Here is an 18,875-nt window from a genome sequence, read left to right as displayed (position 1 = left end):
ATGTGGCCGAGCAGGGAGGACAAAGCTTGCTGTGCCCCTACTGGCTCCATAAGATTCCGTAGTGCGGGAAGAGTACCGCTGGTCAAGCCATTCCAAAGATTAGCATAGGTTCGGACCACACAGCAGCACCGAGTTGGAGAACAAAGATGGGGACAATGGTTGACGAGTTCTATATTGTTTATGAGAGAAATGACGGCATGTAGACGTTGGCTGGGCTTGTTATGGTATGGAAGATCGATTGACGTCTCACCGCACTTCAATTAGTAAAGTCAGATATTGGGCAGGTGACCTCTGTAATGTATCATCGAGGCTGGACTAACGGTGATGTTTTCAGCATTGTTGTCGTAAGCCATCGGGCGTTGCGGTTGTTAAGCTTGACTGGCAGCATCTAAATCATAACAAAATTCCCCAATTCCAGAAACCCCACACAACAATCTGGCGCTTCTTACATCCATGTATTTAAAAACTTCCCCCGCAATCTCGCGGGCGGTTCTCAATTTCTCCGCGATCTATCCAATGCCGTCCCGCTATTTGCAATCCGAACTTAGCCGCAGACAAGACTTTGGATGTTTACACCCCCTCCACCTTCCACTTCAAACGAGCTTGTGAATACTGACAAGCTTTGTGTGCCGCCGCCAGCCGATCAAGAGCGTCAGCCTGGTCATGGAGTCAACGAAAGAAAGAGAGGATGGGGCATGAGGAGCTAGACGAGAAACGAGAGAGAGGGTGGTCATGGGGCTGCTTGCCGCTTACGAGCTTGCTTTGTCTTGTTGATAAGGGCTATATGCAATACTATTTAACTCCCCGGGCCTTCCGTCTCTTTCTGGTTCATCGCCTACCCTTCTATCTATTCATTCCCAAGACTCTGCTTGTGTATGAATAAGACAGGCAACATGGCAGTCGATCTAGCACATGTGTGGATATACCTGGGGTTGTTGGTAGGAGTTGGTCTACTCTATGTAAGTGAAATCTCCCACACTTCATACCAAACCTGGAGACTAACACGTTTCTTCAGGGCTTCAGTATTGTCGTCTACCGGGTCTTCTTCCACCCTCTAGCCAGGTACCCGGGTCCTTTCATCGCCAAGATCACAGATGGCTACCAGCTCTACCACGCCTGGAAGGGCGACAGACAGGTCGAGTTCTGGCGCATGCATCAAAAATACGGTCCTGTCGTCCGCTTTGGCCCTAACTCGATCTGCTTTAACTCCAACAAGGCTCTCAAGGAGATCTACGGCTTCCGCTCAAACGTCCGCAAGGCCGAGTTCTACAATGCCTTTGTTCATCCCACTGCCAACACCCACAACACTCGCGACAAGGAGGTCCACGCCCGCAAGCGTCGTGTCATGTCTCAGGCTTTCTCCGATAGTGCCATGAAGGAGATGCAGCGATACATTCTCGGCAATGTTCGCACTTTCTGCGAGCAGATTGGCATGATGGAGGGCTCCGGTGAGGACACCAAGGGCTGGACTAAGCCTCGCAAGATGAGCGATTGGTGCAACTACCTTGCTATGGATATTCTTGGTGATTTATGTTTCGGTAAGGCCTTCCACATGCTGGAGAGCCCAACCAACCGTTTCGCTCTGGAGCTCGTTGAAGCCGCCACTACGCGCCACCTTCTTGTAAGTGCATCATAGAGAATCTTGCGAGATCTGAAGCTGATTGGCCTTAGTGTGGAACTATGCCTATTGTCAACAAGCTGAACCTGGACAAGATCCTCTTCCCCGGACTTGCTGCTGGACGCGCTCGTTATATGGGTTACAGCAAGGGTCAACTTACTGAGCGCACCAAGCTTGGTGAGGAGACTGACCGTCGCGACTTCTTCTACTACCTCCTCAAGGCTCGCGATCCCGAAACTGGCCAGGGTTTCAGCACTCCTGAGCTTTGGTCTGAATCCAACCTTCTGTAAGTGATATGCGCCACCAATAAAAAGCCCCAACTAAACTCTGGATAGTATCATTGCTGGTTCCGACACTACTTCTACTGCCATGGCTGCCACCCTCTTCTACCTCGTCCGTTGTCCCCGCGCTCTCAAGAGAGTCACCGAAGAAATCCGAAGCAAGTTCAACGACGCCGAGGAAATCTGCCAGGGCGCTACTCTTGCATCTTGCACCTACCTCCGCGCCTGTATCGACGAAGCTATGCGACTATCCCCATCGGTTGGTGGTATCCTCCCCCGTGAGGTTCTCTCTGGAGGCATGACCATCGAGGGCCGTGCCATTCCCGAGGGCACTGTCGTTGGCGTTTCTCACTACACCATCCACCACAACGAGTCCTATTTCCCCTCTCCATACGAGTACGTGCCCGAGCGATGGCTCGTGGGTGCCCTCAACCCCATCACTGGTCAAAACACAACCGAGGAGGAGGTTGCGCTGGCTGCTAGCGCGTACTGTCCCTTCAGCGTTGGACCTCGTGGTTGCATCGGCAAGGGTCTTGCCTATGTTGAAATGACCAACACTCTGGCTCGCACCATGTATATCTATGATATGCGCAAGGCTATCGGTATCGTTGACCCTGCTGAGGGCAACCCCAAGAATGAATGGGGTCGACACCGACCTGGTGAGATGCAGCTGGTTGATATATTTACCAGTGCTAAGAACGGACCAATGATTGAGTTTCGAAAAGGTGATCACATCTCATCATGATTAAGGTGAGAAAAAAGAAGGAAAATATGAAATGCGGTTGAATCTACTATGGCGGCGAGCATATGAAAGTTGTTATTTAGGGACTCTGCACAAGGGATAAACAAATCTTATGACGAAATGGGCTAAATAAGAGACAAGATTAGAATGAATCAAACAAAATTGAAAACAAATTCTATTGTTACTTGATGAAGATAAACAATAAACGCTGTATGCTTTGGGCACTCGTTGTATTGATTTTAATGGATAGGAATCGATTACAGAGTAGGTAGTTGCCCGAACAATAGGCTGAGGTTCAGGGACAGGCACTTTAGCGTACATCAAGCCCCACTGTAATATTGAATGGATGCAGGTAGCGAGAGCTTACCTGCCGCGTTCACAAAAACCCGACGGCCCCAGCGAGGCTGGGAAAGGCTGTAAGGCCCATCAACTGTCTAAGCTTTCTTTGTTTTACACTCTCTTCAACCACATCCTTCTTCTGTTCACTCCTTGACAAGAACTCTTCTAAATACAACGGACAAATTCCTGCCATTGGTGCTAAAATACCCTCAAACGTCATGAGGTAGTTTCTCATACGGCGACTTTGGCTGATAGTGTCAAAGTTTCTACCCCAAAATCTAACCACGATAACGCATTTAATCATCCATCAAGATGACCGTCTGCAAATTCTTCCAGCAGGGGAACTGCAAGTTTGGCAGTATGATTTCCTCACTCCAAATGAGCCTTCATCTCTGTCTTAACTATGCTAATTGATCTATAGATAGGTGTCGTAACGAGCACATCAACCCAAACGATCAAAACCGCTTTGGAGCTCTAGGAGTAGGCAACAACCAGAGCGCAGCTGGTACGAAGGGTGTTCGAACGTGACAAGAACGGAAATAATTGACAACTTAACAGAAAAATACAATATCAACGCCGATACCATCGAAAAAGATTTGACGACCGAGGTACCGCAATGGATCCTTTCAGCCTATGCGCCAGGGAGAGACGCTCCTGGGCAGCTCTTTGGCGGGTTCCCACGCGAACAGAGTTTTGAGGAGTTGCGGCTGCACTTTATGATGGGCAAGGCCTCAGGAAACGAGCAGCAAGTTGTAAGCACCTAGTCAATCGCTCTCTTCATATGGAACGCCCCAAAGCTAATCCGTGATGCGGCTGTAGTTGAACGAAGCGCAAGAGCTGTACACGAACGCGCAGCAACAAATACAAACCGCCCTCCGCGATGTCAAAGGAGCCGTCGAGTTTATGGTCAGCGCCGAGAACAACCACCCAAATCGACACGATATTTGCAGGGAAGGAACACAGGGAGCTCCTTTTGAGGAATTCCTTGTCGGAAAACGACCGAAATCTACCATTGCCGACACGGGAGCGCAGTCAAATCCATTCGGAGCGAACAACAACAACGATACATCTCCTTTTGGCGGCGGCGCATCGACCGGCGTAAGTGCTTTCGGACAGCCCTCAGCTCTGGGTGCGAAACCAAGCGCCTTTGGAGCTCCAGCATTTGGTCAACCGTCACAGCCAGCTCAGGGAGGCTCTGCTTTTGGTCAGCCTGCGCAGCCATCAGCATTTGGACAGCCCTCGCAATTGGGACAGTCTGGATCAGCATTCGGACAACCCGCTCAACCCTCAGCTTTCGGACAACCTTCAACGCTAGGTACGAAGCCCAGCGCTTTTGGTACACCGGCGTTCGGGCAGCCTTCCCAGCCCAATGCGCAAGGCAGCGTTTTCGGTCAACCGTCACAACCAAATGCACAAGGCAGCGTTTTCGGTCAACCATCGCAACCGAACGCACAGGGCAGTGCGTTTGGCCAACCGTCGCAGCTTAACGCAGGAGGCAGTGCTTTTGGACAAGCCAGCCAACTTGGTGCAAAGCCAAACCCCTTTGGAGCTCCAAGTGGAACAAACAATAACTCTAGTCCCTTTGGAAACGCTGCCAACAACAATGCACCTGCAGCGAATCCTTTTGGTGCTCCCAGTGCTGGTACAGCGAACAACCAGAATGCCAACCCCTTTGGAGCGAACAACAATAACCAGAATAATGCTGGAGCGAGCCCGTTCGGGAAGCCTTCCCAACCTGCGCAAGGGACGTCGCCCTTTGGGCAGCCATCAAATGCTGCGGGACCAGCAGCATCTAATCCGTTCGGTGCCTCTAATGCTACGCCGACTCAAAATGCGAACAATCCCTTTGGACAACCATCGCAACCCCAGGCCAATGGGTTTTCATCACAGAACAACCAACCGCCAGCCAACAATCCATTCGGCAAGCCTTCTCAGCCAGCAGCAAACCCCTTCGGTCAACCTTCAAACCCTACGCAAACCTCCTTGAATCCATCCGCGTCGCAACTGCCGCCAGCAGGCGCTCCCCCGGGGAGCCCGTATCCACCCAACAGTACCCGACAGCACCCGCCAGTCGAAAGCTACAGCTCCAAGGGTATGGATGGACGACTCACCATGTTCAAGGGCAAATCTGTTGTGTATAAGGAGGGTAAGCCCGGAATTCAGGAATTTGATGGATCATGGCGGCGGGTGTGGTTTCCAGATGGACCACCAGGATACTCAGCGGATACAGAATTGCCTTCGGAGAAGTATGATGACAAGTCTAAAGCTCAATGGATGGCTTTCGCACAGACAGGTACCTTCCAGGACGGCTTGATGCCCGAGTTACCGCCACCACGGGAATGCACGTTGTGGGATTTTTAAGTTACCACAGTAAGAGAATGAGGAGCCACCTCACTGAGCGTGTTATATATGATGAGAGAGACGAGAAGAGTTGGAGTGAGGAAAGGCGTTGGATTATTCAAGAAGTTTTGGGCTCTGAGCATCTACTGGCGTTGTGTATGAACAGGAAGGGTTGTTGTATAGGATTAGATCAAACCGTATTTCAACAAAAACATACAACCAAAGCCAAGTTTGGGGTACTTGCTTATTGCTTTTGGTGATGTTATTCTTTTATGAATGTGACCAAGCTGAGTTTGCGAGTAACTGACTGAGATTTCAATAATCCAGATCAATCTCTTCTAGGTACATATAAATAGAGAATCTCAACATGAGGCAGGTGGATTAAAGTGAGATCATCTCTAATTGCTTCCTGCTTCCATTAGTTTGGTGTTGATTTGCGGCACTAACGACCAGGGCAGCTCCTTCTGTCTCTACTGGATAGCAGAAAAATAGCCTCCTAAGTCTTAAGGTATAAAAATAAGTAATCTAAATACTATAGCCTAAGGGGCATAAAGTGACCCACTAATTTCGTCTCTTATATGTCCAGCGGTCAATTTTTCTGATACCCTGAGGTGTCTTTATGCCCCAAGCCATGTATGGATTAGTGCTTGAGCTTATGGCACGTTGGTTGGCCAGTCATTCGATCTCCAAGTCGACTTCATCCATCAGCTTGCAGGCAGTGAGAATCCACTTTCTGATGAATCATCCGGCGATGCAAACGCTTGAGCCACAATACGGATTCTTGTGGTGTTAATGAGCAACAGTTTATAAGAACAGCTCCTCGTTTGACTCAAAACCCACAAGTCAAAGACACCAACTTTTCTCATTGTACATAAACATCGAGAACCATCTCTCTCAATAAAGATGGCATCTTTACCGCCCCTCGCATCCTTCCCCAAATCATCATGGCGACAACACCTCTCTTCTAGCGAGTGGAACTCGCTTCTTCAAGCCTGGACGTCAATCTGCCGTGCTCTTGTCGCACTCCCCGAAAAGGACCTCAAGACATCTCTATCTCGCGATGACTCTACCCCAACGTTTCTCTCCTCTTTTGCAGAAGAGACAGCAGAGGCAGGCTTCACAATCCTACAATCTTACTCAACGACACTACCTAAACTTGTCTTCCAACTCACTTCACGAGTTTATTCTGTCTCTCCGCCTACGCAACTCTTCAACTATGAATTCTTGGCAAATATTGCGAGGATATTCCCCCGGAAAGCCACGGCACCTCTTATTGCCCAACTCTTTCAGCAGCGTACTGTCCCGACAGAGGCGAGTCTTACTGGGCTAAAGAAGCAGCTTATCCCCCAGCTGGAGGCTGGTATCAAGGGAGATTTGAAGATAGTTGAGGCCCGCCTGATACGACTTAATCACCTTCTGCATGCCTCACCAGATACCTGCACCTTATTTCTTGCGGGATCCGATTTCCTCGACGCCCTTATTGTGTGCTTTCGAGTTATGAACCCACCTCTACGGAAGGTGATATTGACAACCACCTATCTATGTCTTATCGGGCTCATAGATGTCGAGCCAGCCAAGTGGTCTATGCTGAGCGATCAACTCTATGCTCTCAAGGAAGCGGCTGATGCCCACAAGGCCGGGCCCCTCAATGTCAACGACTCTCTTGTCCCTGAACTTATCACCAACACTCCACTACTAAAGATTCTACTGAGAAGGGCAGAAGATTCCGGAGCAGCAACGGATAACTTCAAGAAAAGAATCACAGCACTCGAGACCTACAAAAAGGGTGCAATGGTTCGTCCCAAACGACTGGTGCGACGAAAAGTCAACAAAGGAAAAGGAAAGGAGACACAACAGGAAGCGGATGCTGACATGCACGTTCACAGGATGAGTCAGATTACGCAGGTGCAAGATCTATTTCCTGACCTTGGATCTGGCTTTGTATCCAAATGTCTTGATGAATACGGGGAGGATGTGGAACAAGTCGTTGCGAACCTGCTGAGTGAGACTTTACCGCCTCACTTGTCCAACGCGGACCGCAGCGAACCCTTGTATGATGCATCTTGCCATCTAGCCGATTGCCAGCTAACCATGACTAGGTCTTCGCATCCGGAAAATAGACACGCAGATCTTGCACCACGACCTACTCCACCCCAAGTTCCTACACGGCATAATGTTTTTGACGATGATGATTTCGACCGACTCGCAATGGATGTATCCAAGGTCTCTTTTGGAAAGAAACCCGGCAAAAACGCCGACGACATGCTCAAAGACAAAGAAAACGCACCGAACAAATCGGCCATTCTCTCTGCCCTGGCAGCATTCGATTCTGATGATGACGAACGTGACGATACTTACGATGCTGATGATGTGGGAGGTACCGTTGATGCATCCAACCAGGAAGCTGATGCGGCGAGTGACGGCAACGAAGAAGCACTCTTCCGCGCCTACCAGATTGACTCTAAGCTGTTCGATCGGGATGCCGCGACAAGACGTGGCAGTCCACGAGCCAAGCTCAGACAAGATACTGGCATGACCGACGAAGCAATCGAGGGATGGGCTCTCATACTTGTGAGGAACCCGCAGCAGAAGCGGCGACTGGAAGCAAAGTATGCCTTCAGTGGACAACAGGCGCAAATAGAACGCACTTCTTGGCGAGCATCACCAGCTGGATCAGGAGAAGAAGGAAGTGATCCTGATGGCGGGTCATCCAGGGGCGGTAGAGGTGGTGGCCGCGGCCGAGGCCGAGGGCGTGGTCGCGGTAGAGGAGGCAATGTCGCAGGACCTACTGGTGAGAAGGAGACAGAATCGGCCAGGAAGAATAAAGAGGCAAATAAGGGATCTCGGGCAAATCACAACCGCCGTGATGCTCGAGCTAAGAAGATGGCGCGAGGGGGACTCGCGGGATAGTCTCAACCATCAGCTCTCAGCCTCTTCCACCTTTCTGGTCCCGTGTCTACGGCAAAACTGGATGTTCTCTTTCGAGCTCGAGTAGAGCTCCCAGCTTTTGGCTCCCATAAATCCTCAAGATCCAATTCTGTGGCATAGGGGCTCCTCATGTCAGCGATCATAGGAGTGCCAGGATAACCACTCGGCCCTGCTGGCGAGACGATGTCATTGAAAGAAGCACCTGCCTCTTCTATTCCCGGATAGCGGTGATAATCCCTTGGTGTAGCTAGCTCTGAAACTGCCTCGATCGAGGTGAGATCCTGGTCGCCGTCACCTATGCCCATTATCATACTTTGAAGCGACATTCGTGAACTTCTTCTACTGCTATTGAGGTATGCTCGTAGATCAAAGCATTGACGGCATGACGGATGCAAAGGGAAACAATTTGCTTCATCGCGATGCTGCGGAAGCCTAGGACGTGACTCTTGCCCGCATTTTTCTTGAATGTCGTCGAAGATGTCTGCGATGGGAGTGAAGTAGGTGACACGCTGTCCAGATCCCCAATAGTTATTGCGACCCCATATTTGTCCGATGAGGCTATGAGTGTTGGCGTCCACAACACCTGCACCGCTATCGCCGTTGACACCAATGCCACCGCGGATCCAGGCATCCTCATCATCCTGCGGCCACGGCTCTTCGATAAACCATTCTCTAGTAGCTTTGAGGGTTTGATTCTCGTCACCTGAAACATATGCAGGGATCTCGCAGATCTGTCCTCGTTGGTATCCAGATGTTCGACCACTGGACAGAACGTCAGCGCCTGGCGTGATAGCCGTTGTGGTAACCACGATAGGGTCTTGAGTTGGTGGCAGAGTCTCCGAAGGAAACCGCCGGAGAACGTTTGCCTGTGAAGTGCGAGAACCGATAAGAGCCCAGTCTGTTACAACAAGCGGCTTGTCCATATCACAGTCGTCCCAGTAGGGATCGTGCGAGATTCTTGTTGTCTTGAGGTTGAGTCCCGATGTTACCTCAAGTCTGCCGAGTCCGAAACTTGTCTCTTGCGCCATGGCATCGTGCCCCTCCTCTATACACCGCTTGCGATCTTGAGAGGAAGGATGTTCGACCTGCACTTCTTGCGGAAGTTTTTGGTATGCCTCCAAGAAAGGATGGAAGTTACCCAGCCAGTAACTCCCACCACCGACAGTTATACAAGGACCGAGTGTAGCCGTACTATCGTCATATGCACCGTTTCCTGTAACGCCGATACTATCGCCCATACAAGGATCACGGAAAAAATAAGGGTTTCGGGCAGAGCATATATCGTCCTTGTGGTCTTTACTTAGGCCACGAGCCCAGGTCACGGTTCTGTTTATTTCTCCTTGTGCAAAGACGAAAGTGACAAGTGTTGAAAAGTTGGCTGGAATAAGGTCTTGAACGTGGCTCACGATTAGAACCTTGCGAGCCCGAGAGATTTTGTTTGGAGCCATGATACAAATTCGTTTCATCTGTGGTGACTTGCCTCGAGTGACAGTCACCACGTGGCGGGGTCCGACCCAAAGGGGTAGATATTGTGACAAGAAAGGGAGTATGGCATGTTCGAACACCAGCGGAAAACTTGTTGTTTCTATACGCCGTGACGCTCGTCCTCGAATAAGGTCTGTAGGGCTCTCTGCACTTCGTGGTGTACCTTTGCAGTGTTAACTTACGACCGTTCACACAGGCTGATCGTTTGAAGAATATGTGGCGTGATGATATGCTTGGGGGAAGATATTCAACACTCACCTGCACTCTTCCTGGCTCGCTTCTCAACAACACCGCGGAGTCGATCCAGGCACTGACGTTTTGATCGAGACAAGCCTAAAGTTATTTCTGCCTCAGGATCGCAAATCTTTCTTTTCCGCGATGTAATAGTTTCAACGGGTGTTTTGCTTGAAGACGACCTGTCGCCTTTCTTCGTGTTATCGGCAGCTTTCGTTGGAAGTTCCCATTCTTTTGCATCATCTTTCCCATCCTCGGGATGAGCCATAGAAATATGGGACTGAAGAATACGAATGCTTTGGAATGAAGCTTCTGTACAGCCAGGGGATGGGCAAATGACGAGATGTTGAACTTTAACGTGGTGAATGAGACCGTCCCTGGTAGAAAAACTAGGTTGATCGCAGCCAGCCCAGTTGCATATATAGGTGTGAGAGGATTTAACATGAGACTTGAGTTCTTTATCGGAAGAGAAAGCCAGCTGGCACTGAGGACCCAGACAAACAAAAGAAGGCGTCGGATTATCAAGGCTTTTAGTTCGCCCGCTGCGACTCAAAGGACTGGGGCCTCTGGAACGACCCCGACCGTTCCGGACGGTCAATGTATCGCCAGTATCAGTTGAAGAAGAAGAAAACATGGAACCTGTAGAAGAAGAAGTGTCTGCACTTATACTAGATATAGTACTCATTTCTCGATTGTCAGGCTCGTCGGCGTAGTTGAGATAGGAATCCAGGTCTAATTTAAGAGGAGATGCAGAGCGATAGTAGTCGCCTGTGAACTCGGACTGCATTAACTGCACTGGGTGAGTTTCAAAGCCAAAAGACAGGACATCAAATGAAGCCGTGTTCTTTGGTATCGGCATCGGCATCGGCATCGGCATCGGCATCGGCATTGGCGAGAATGTTGTAACCGGAGGCGTGGATACTGCTGGTAGAGTTCCGTGCCGGACTGTGGGGCCGAGACCGTTGGACTGTACATGAAAGGCCCCGCGGCGGTCTTTACGTTTGAAATGATCCATTGTTGACTAAAAGTGCACGAGATGGAGATTTACTAGGTGGCTTCGTCAAGGCAACAATTGAGGGGGTAGACAGAAAGAAGAAATGGAGGGGGTTATAAGAAAAATGAGATTGGGGCTCGGGTCCTTCTTCTTTGGTCACAAGTCAGAAGGCGGCTGCCTTGCAGATGAGATACTGGCGGCCTCTGCAGGTGTAGGCGAACCATTATCCCGGGAAGGTACCTCCCTTCCTTCCTTCCTTCCTTCGTCTTACAAGTTGCTACTGCCAAGGTGGGGGAGGGAGGGGGATTACATGCGCAGGCATGGCAGTAGCGGCATGGCACCTTCCGCGAATCAGCCTTGTCACCACCATTTACGCGGATAAAAGCCATCTGGTTACAGTGATTAACCTCAAACAGGCCTCGGGGTATCAGAAAAATTGACAGCTGGAAGTACCTACAAGAGATGAAATTAGTAGGCTATTTTATGCCCCTTAGGCTATAGTCTTTCGATTACTTATTTTTATACCCTAAGACTTAGGAGGCTATTTTTTCTGCTACCCAGTAGACAGGTAATCAATAAACACTTCAGAAGTTGGGTTATAAATTCTTACAATTACTTCCAAAGTAAAGGTGCATATGCTTACATCCAATACTTTTCAGCTCAACCAGCAATGACAATGAGAATCGTCACAAGAGAAATAGTAGGCATATTTATTAGAGTGCACAACTTTAGCATAAATGGGCTCGTTCATTCGAAAGAGGTATTAAGAATCATTATCCTATTAAACAAGTGTATCTATATATATGCGACCCTTGCAATTCCCTTAATGCCTTCTCAACTCCTTGTTCCATGCATATCCTCTTAAACTCCTTTTTACAAACCCTGATGCAATCCTTCTACTACATCACTGAGCATTCTTAGCCCGTAAAATTTGGCAACCCTCTTCATAACCCCCAGTTTCTTGCTCACGTCCTGACGTGATACTACCTCCTTCCACTCTCCACTGCAAGTGCAGTGCTCCATAAAGTCGTTCATTCTCAAAGCGCCGCAACGCACGCACTTGAGGTCCTGGGTTGTCCATTCAACAACCCAACTCTCTACTATGCCCAGCAATCGTTCTTCTATAGCGATACGATCAAACTCAGTCCCGCAAAAGCCACAACACCATGCGGCACCTTCACCAAACAGATCCTCGTCTCTGCACAGATCCAGGTCTCGCATCATGGTACAGCTGTCACAAGATACCTGGGGAAGTCGCAGACTTTCTGATGGATTGGCAAATGTGCCCTCCTTCGAGAACTCGCGGATGTCGAACAGAGCCAAAAGTTCCTTTCGAAGGAGACGAGCCTCCAATGTGATGTTCTTGTCAAGGGAGAGTACTTGCATGAGTGATTTAACAAGCTCGAGGATGGGGTTACTTAGGTTGAGGTGAGAGCCGGGAAGGTCAGGGAATGTGTAGTCGCCAGCAAGCTCCGGGTGAAGTTGCTCGCGTTTCTGTCTGTTGAGGAGACCGATGATGTCTTTCTTCAGAGGCTTCTCAAATGCCTTGCCCAGGATAATTCGACCTTCATGTTCTTCCAAGCCCTTATTCGGCAACTGTGTCAGGCGAGGTGTGGCATCAGGATCGCCATTGTGAGGTCTCTTGAGCTGGTGCATAAGTTGAATAAACTCAATGACCCAGTCTTGAAAGGTTGACTGGAGTAGGACTGGCAAGAAAGTGGCCATCTGCCAGTGCATAATTGTCTCAAGGGTCTGTTCCTCAGCCTCCACGACCTCTTGACAACCCTTTCCTCCATAATTGAACTCATCATACCAAACAAGATAGTCCCAGTATTCTTTAATCTCCAAATCGATGAAGTGGAAGAGGGGCTTGCTCTTGATGGACTTGATGATATACTGGCTGTACGCATACGCATTGCCAACTTCAGCCTTGGTCGTTTGAAGAATGAGGCGATTGGCGTTCGCAAAAACGACCTGAGACCCCACTCGGCGGAAATCAGCCATAAGCTGCTGGAAGGCTTTGCGAGACATCATCTGCACATAGTAGTGCAGGGCTCGGTCATACATGAAGGAGTCGGGATTCTCAACCCAACGAACGAGATGCTGCACCAAAACATCAGCCATGGTACTTCCGCGGCAAGCTTCTGTCCACCAAGCCTTGACCATCTCACGAAGCACAAGCACGCCAGCATTGGCGAAAGCATTTTCGGAAGCAAGTGTCTCAGAATCATCAGCAGCAGGGTTGAAGGAGACTGAGTCTGCGCCTTCTAGCTCGTTGATGAGAGACGAGGTCAAGATGGTGTTAATAGCCAGGTTTCGGACATCAAGATCGATACAGACTGATGAGAAGGTCCCGGGGTTGTTGATGTTTGGCATCTTGACGGTATCCAGGGGGCCGAGAAGATCGTCCTTTTCATAACCAGCATGATCCGGACGAGCGCCTGGGGACCACCAAAGCACGACACCATTGGCCTGAAGGCGACGTGCGTAAGCGATGTCGATCAGGAAACGAGGATCGTCGCGTTCCAGGTTACATAGAGGGACGTCGCCATAACGAGCCAAGGCTGTGAGGTGCAGAATCCACGATCCAAGACCAAGGTAATGCCCAACAATGCGTTTGGCGATAACAGACTGCCAGCCCAGGGGTGGCAACGAGCTGTCTGCGATATCGTACTTGAGAGGGAGGACTGGGAATTCACCCAGGATTGGGACATCGTGAATAAGAAGCTGTCGCTGAGAGGACTGGATGACCATCATTTGTGGTCTCGGCTCGTCCTTGCGCATCTTCTTTACAACATCACTAATTTCGAGATGAGCTTTGCGTCGAGTAGTCACTTGTGTGATCTTGATGTGCAGCTTTTCTTGATAAGTGAAGCAGTCCTGCCAGTTCGTGCCAGCTGCTTCGGCATGTCGTCGAGCGAGCATCTCGGAGTACATCCTGGTAATGTTGGGGAGATCTTGTCCAGAGTCTTTGTTCTTCTGCAGGATGACAACGTGGGCTTGGTCGTTAGTGGTAGAGAAGATGCCAAAGATCTGGCGTTCGCCTGCTGTGATGTGCGAGATATAGATGTAAGCCAGAGGGGAGGTGTCGAGATAAGTTCGCGATTTGGCTGGCCGCTTTAGACCTGCTAGGTCGAAACCTTGCTCGAGGCCCTTTCCGAGAACAGCATGCTGCGATGCGTCAATGGTACATTGGTTTCCAAGACGCAAAACGGCACGAATGTTTAGTGGGACTTGCTTCTCGTAAACTCCCTCTACACTAGGGTGGTTGAAAAGCAGAGAGAATTTCTCACTTTCGTTGAAGTAGACATCCTCAGATACAGTCAACTTGAAGAGATGACTGGAAGGGTGGCCGTTGGGCAAAGTGTAGTTGACTTGCTCGACTTCGCAGCCATCGACCTCAACATCAGGCAGATCCTTACTCTTGAGGTTGAGGAAGACTTGGCGAGGAACGTTGACCTTGAGTGTGTGGATCTTGGCATCGATCAAGACATATGCCATGACAATGCCAGGAGTTTCAGTGGTTTTGAGATGCAAGACCTGCCAGTTACTCATGTAGGTAGTGTGCGCCTGTTTCATGAACGTCTGTTGAAGGTTGTTGACTGCTCCGCCTCTTCTGTCACCGAACAACTGTCGTCGGCGAATTCTGGCCTGTTTTTGAATCTTCCACTTCTGTTTCTGATACATCAGGAACTCTTCATAATTCTCTGAAGCACTTGGCATAACGTGGGGAAGTGCAGACATAGGATCAGGGTTCTCCGCCGGCTCTGGAGACTTGCGTTTTTGAACAGTAGCAGCCTGAGAGGATGCTATGATCGCGCTGACTTGTTTGGGCTTCAAAAGCTTACTGCCAAAGTCTTCTACATCATCCATCCCAGCGCCGTTGATGTTGGTGATGTCCTCCAGTGGGCTCTTCTTGAACATGTCAGTGAGCTTCTTCTGTTTGAGCTTGTCGTCCTTGATGTTAATTCTCCTCTGAAGCCAGTCGGGATGCGGCACTCTAGGGACAGGGTTTCGGACTTTCTGAAGGGCCGCGGGAATGGTGATGAGCTTCTGAATAACAGAGCCCAATCGCTCTAGGTAATAGTCCCAGTCGAGGAGTGCACGAGGATCAGTATCAGTGGGCTCCTCCTTCAACCACTTCTTCAGATACGTTCGCTTGACTGACTCCTCCGCGGAGAAGATGGCAACGGGGATAGCTCGTTCTGTGACGGGTGCGTTCTTGGGCCGAGCGCAAATAATGAATTTACAGTTCAATCCCTTGTCTTTGACCATCTGTTCGCCCAGGAAGTCTGCAAGACGTTTGGCGGTGGTAATACTGGTAGATTTTTGGTTGCCATACTCTTCCAGGGTCTTGGACATGCTTCGGTTCTCAGAAATAAGCTCCATCAACTCCTCGTCTGCCAGTGTTGTACCCTTGCTGTGCAGCACATCCAGCCAACGGTTGGCGACCTTTGCGACAGCTCCATAACAATCAGCCAGTGTTTCTCCTTCGAGGAAAAACTTGAAAATCTGCTGCTGGAAGATCTTGATGAGCTTCAGCTCACCACGACGCTTCACCTCGAAACCCTTCAACTCAGCCAGACTGCCATCGTCGTTGAAAACAGCGTATCGCTTCTTCAAATTCTTGTCCTCCTCCTTTGACGTTGGTAGAACCATGGCCTTGTAAGGACCGTCGACTTCGAAGAAAATAGAGTTGTCGCTGTGTGTCTCATACTTGAGAGTCTTCTGATCAACAAGCGTTTGGTATTGATGATTTGTAAATTTGGCGTGAACAAGATGGTTAAGCATAACACAAGGGTATGAGATGTTGAGCTTCTTTCCGCCCTTGAGCTTGAATGCGAAGTTCTCGGGAAAGGTTGCTGGAAGCATACACCAAATACCGTCAGTATCCAGCTCTAGAGGTCGTCCAAGCCGTTCGACAAGTTGTCTAGCCATTTGAATGATGTGAGCACCTGTCAGACAAGTAACGCCAGCCATGTCAAGTGAGTACCAACGAGATCCCTTTCTCATGACGTATCCATAGAAAGAGTTCAGAATAACCTTGTGAGCCAGTTGTAGTGAGTCGTACAAAATAATCATCTTCTTTGCGGCATCAACCTCATTTTGAGGTGCACCAGCGGACTGCAAAGTCGATGTCTTTCCCTTCCACACCTTTGCCTTGCCCTTGTAGTCATAACGACGATCACGGAAGTCTCGTACGGTGTTGATATAGAATGGGTTCTCTCGTTGACAAATGATTGCTTCTCGGACAATGGTTGTTGAGTCGTGGATCTTGTGGTAGACCTTTTGAGAATACAGTTGAAGACGTTTTCGCACAAGAGCGGCTTGTTCGTCTGCACTCAGGTCCTGGAACGGCCGCATGGGAGAGCTGGGGAATTTTCCAGGAAACTTCTCGTTCTCGAGAGCATGCCGAATCATGTTGTACTCATCTCGCTTTGCAGGTATATATTCACCTCTCCAAGCCCAAGGCATTCGCCTGTCACATGTCTTACCAGGTCGGTTAAAATCGCAAGCGGCGCAGTCAGACTCCTGAATCATGGAATCGGGCTGCAATCGGTTGGTTGTCATGATGTTGGGGTACATGGAGGCGACGTCAAGATGGTAGATCAAGGGCTTTTCGTGACGGTTGGGCGTTTCCTTAAGCTTGTTGAGTCTCTCGATAATCTGAGCCTTGACTTCGTCGTAGTTCTCCACGTCCTCGAATTTCTTTTGCTCTTCCACGGTAATCACGAACTTCAAAGCGGCATCGAGATCGGTTAGAAGCTCGTCAATAGCTCCAGGGTCGACAGCGAAGTCCACCGGGATATCAGCTCGGAACACTCCTGCTTCAATACTCTCGACGTGACCACCAACGTAGGTTTCCGAATCGAGAAGATGTCCCTCCCAGAAGGCTTCCTTCGGTGTGATATATTTGTTCGGAAGCACAATTTCTCTCTGATAGGCTTGCACCATCAGCAACATTTCGCAGAGGGTACCCGTTCCCTTTCTCAAAACTTCATCACCGCTCAGCGGCAGAATCGTACAGAGAGAGAAGATGAAGGGGTGGACATATTTCATATAAAGATAGTACGTTGCAACAGCATCTGACACGGAGTACTCGGCGAGTGTTTGGGGTCGTTCAGTCGCATACGGCGTCATCAGTTCGGGATCGAGTTCGTCTGGGTCGTATCCGAGCTTTGCAACGGTGACAGCCTTCAGACCACGAGAACCTTGGGGAAGATAAGAATCTCGGTTAACCCAATGGAAACAGTCCATGTGCACACTGTAGGCACACTTGTACTGGTCCTCACTGTCCTTCTTCCAGCCAATCTCTCGGTACATATCGATTCCATTGATACTAGCTCGTGCTTCCACAAAGGGCCAATCGAAAAAGTCACCGTTGTAAGTAGCGATGACCGTTGGCCGGGCCTCCTTAATGTGGAGGAAGAATCTCTCGATTAAAGACTTTTCATCAGGCTCATTGAAAATCATGAAGGGACCCGGATACTCTGGCTTAGGGGTGTAGTCGAAATCGCCAATGTCCTCTGAGAGGATTTGACGATTCGTAATTAAGAATCCCTGACCGTCGATCATGTACGAGATCATGATGATCTGATCAGAGGCAGCATCAGGGAATTTAAGGGGCTGTTTCGATGTTTCAATATCGTACGCCATTACCACGGGGTCCGCCGGTAGCGATCTCTCTTCGTTAGGGTAGATCTTTGTGACGCCGTGTTTGGCTTCTACAAAGTACCATGTACCGGCTCGTATATCTGTTTGTCTTGGTAAGCATGTGGATAGCAAGAGCGAAGCAATAATAAGGGTGTGTAAAAAGCAATAATCAGGGCAATGGTGAATAGTGGTCTCATGGCCTTAAAAGGCTCTGAAGTAGCAAATACTTGGTTGCAAGCATCATGTAAAGCTTATAGGAAGGAACTGTAGAACAGAAAAAGACTTACCCAAATCTATCATTACTCGTACATGGTACGGCACATCATATTCTCTAATATCAACAATAAAGTCGCTGGCATCGGAAAGTGCGCTGTTCATGTTTCTATCGTCGTCTCGTGAATCGTCAAAAAGGTCAAAATTACCGTTCCCGTGCCTGTGTCTTGTTAGCGTGGTCCTGCCAGGTTCTGAAAAGTTACTCACGTTGCAACTTCGGCATAAGCATCCATGGCGTTCATGTTCTTCTTGTTCTTTTCAGCAATGGGCATGATGTCCCTCCTCGCAGCCATAAGGTCGTTGACATTGGCGAACTTGAGTTCGAGGAATGTCCTTCGATAGCCTAGCAAGTGATTGGGCATGTTGAGATCATCCTTTTCAACCCGTCGGATTGACTTGACTACACCATCTCCAGGAACCCTCTTGGCCCACTCCTCAACCTCGGGCTCACGGCCCTTCTTGACAGCGATCAAGAAGTAAGGCTCGAATTCTACCGTCGCCTTGAAGGTAGAGCCGTCCTCTTCGATGAAGTAGCAATCAACAGCGGCTCTGCCACCGGGCATTCGTTCGTCTTCGATCGCCGTGGGTTGGATATTGACCAGCCATCCTTCTCTTTTCTTTCCACTCTCATAGCGTGCAAAGCCCATGTTCTCGTCGATGCTATGCGCCAACCGTGTCCGCTCCCACTTCTCATCTGCCGATGTGGCTTCGTTCCTGGACGAGGCCGCGAACGTGCGTGTACGGTTGCCATGGTAGGCAACCTTTCCTCCTCTCCGGAAGCCCTTTTGAGGGCGGCGAAGACTTGTGTTAGGCATTGAGAGTATCCTGGTGGGGGATCTCCCCTAAAGGAGGGTGGTTTGACGGGGCTGTTGACGATGCAAAGGAGTGAACAATGGGCATAAGAGAAAGAGATTAGAAGACAGAAGGGAAAGAACAAATTGGAGATTAAATAGTCGAGAGAGAAAAAAAAGTGATTTGAAAAATCAA

At 49.5% G+C, this 18,875-nt stretch overlaps 5 protein-coding genes across 5 annotated transcripts; 3 read left to right on the top strand and 2 right to left on the bottom strand.

Moving 5' to 3' along the window:
* Window positions 1-893: 893 nt before the first annotated feature.
* FSST1_011713 (cytochrome P450) lies at window positions 894-2,644 on the top strand (the record flags this gene model as incomplete). Its single annotated transcript, XM_083234869.1, has 4 exons — window positions 894-959; window positions 1,016-1,621; window positions 1,672-1,904; window positions 1,954-2,644. 4 exons carry the CDS (start codon window positions 894-896, stop codon window positions 2,642-2,644), a joined length of 1,596 nt encoding a protein of 531 aa, XP_083081409.1.
* Window positions 2,645-3,292: 648 nt separating this feature from the next.
* Window positions 3,293-5,341, top strand: FSST1_011712 (uncharacterized protein; the record flags this gene model as incomplete). The annotated part of the gene is made up of 4 exons (XM_083234868.1): window positions 3,293-3,338; window positions 3,402-3,485; window positions 3,539-3,732; window positions 3,800-5,341. 4 exons carry the CDS (start codon window positions 3,293-3,295, stop codon window positions 5,339-5,341), a joined length of 1,866 nt encoding a protein of 621 aa, XP_083081408.1.
* An 882-nt stretch (window positions 5,342-6,223) lies between these two features.
* FSST1_011711 (ASCC2 family CUE domain-containing protein) lies at window positions 6,224-8,230 on the top strand (the record flags this gene model as incomplete). Its single annotated transcript, XM_083234867.1, has 1 exon — window positions 6,224-8,230. The coding sequence occupies one exon, from the start codon at window positions 6,224-6,226 to the stop codon at window positions 8,228-8,230; it is 2,007 nt and encodes a 668-aa protein (XP_083081407.1).
* Window positions 8,231-8,232: 2 nt separating this feature from the next.
* Window positions 8,233-10,982, bottom strand: FSST1_011710 (uncharacterized protein; the record flags this gene model as incomplete). Its single annotated transcript, XM_083223743.1, has 2 exons — window positions 8,233-9,896; window positions 9,992-10,982. The coding sequence occupies 2 exons, from the start codon at window positions 10,980-10,982 to the stop codon at window positions 8,233-8,235; spliced, it is 2,655 nt and encodes an 884-aa protein (XP_083081406.1).
* Window positions 10,983-11,834: 852 nt separating this feature from the next.
* On the bottom strand, window positions 11,835-18,703 carry FSST1_011709 (DNA polymerase epsilon catalytic subunit; the record flags this gene model as incomplete). The annotated part of the gene is made up of 3 exons (XM_083234866.1): window positions 11,835-17,716; window positions 17,903-18,048; window positions 18,096-18,703. The coding sequence occupies 3 exons, from the start codon at window positions 18,701-18,703 to the stop codon at window positions 11,835-11,837; spliced, it is 6,636 nt and encodes a 2,211-aa protein (XP_083081405.1).
* Window positions 18,704-18,875: the final 172 nt, after the last annotated feature.

The sequence above is a fragment of the Fusarium sambucinum genome, chromosome III (genome assembly GCF_050947815.1).
Source record: "Fusarium sambucinum isolate potato_lamoka chromosome III, whole genome shotgun sequence".
Taxonomy (NCBI): domain Eukaryota; kingdom Fungi; phylum Ascomycota; class Sordariomycetes; order Hypocreales; family Nectriaceae; genus Fusarium; species Fusarium sambucinum.
This window is presented reverse-complemented; position numbering and strand designations above follow the sequence as displayed.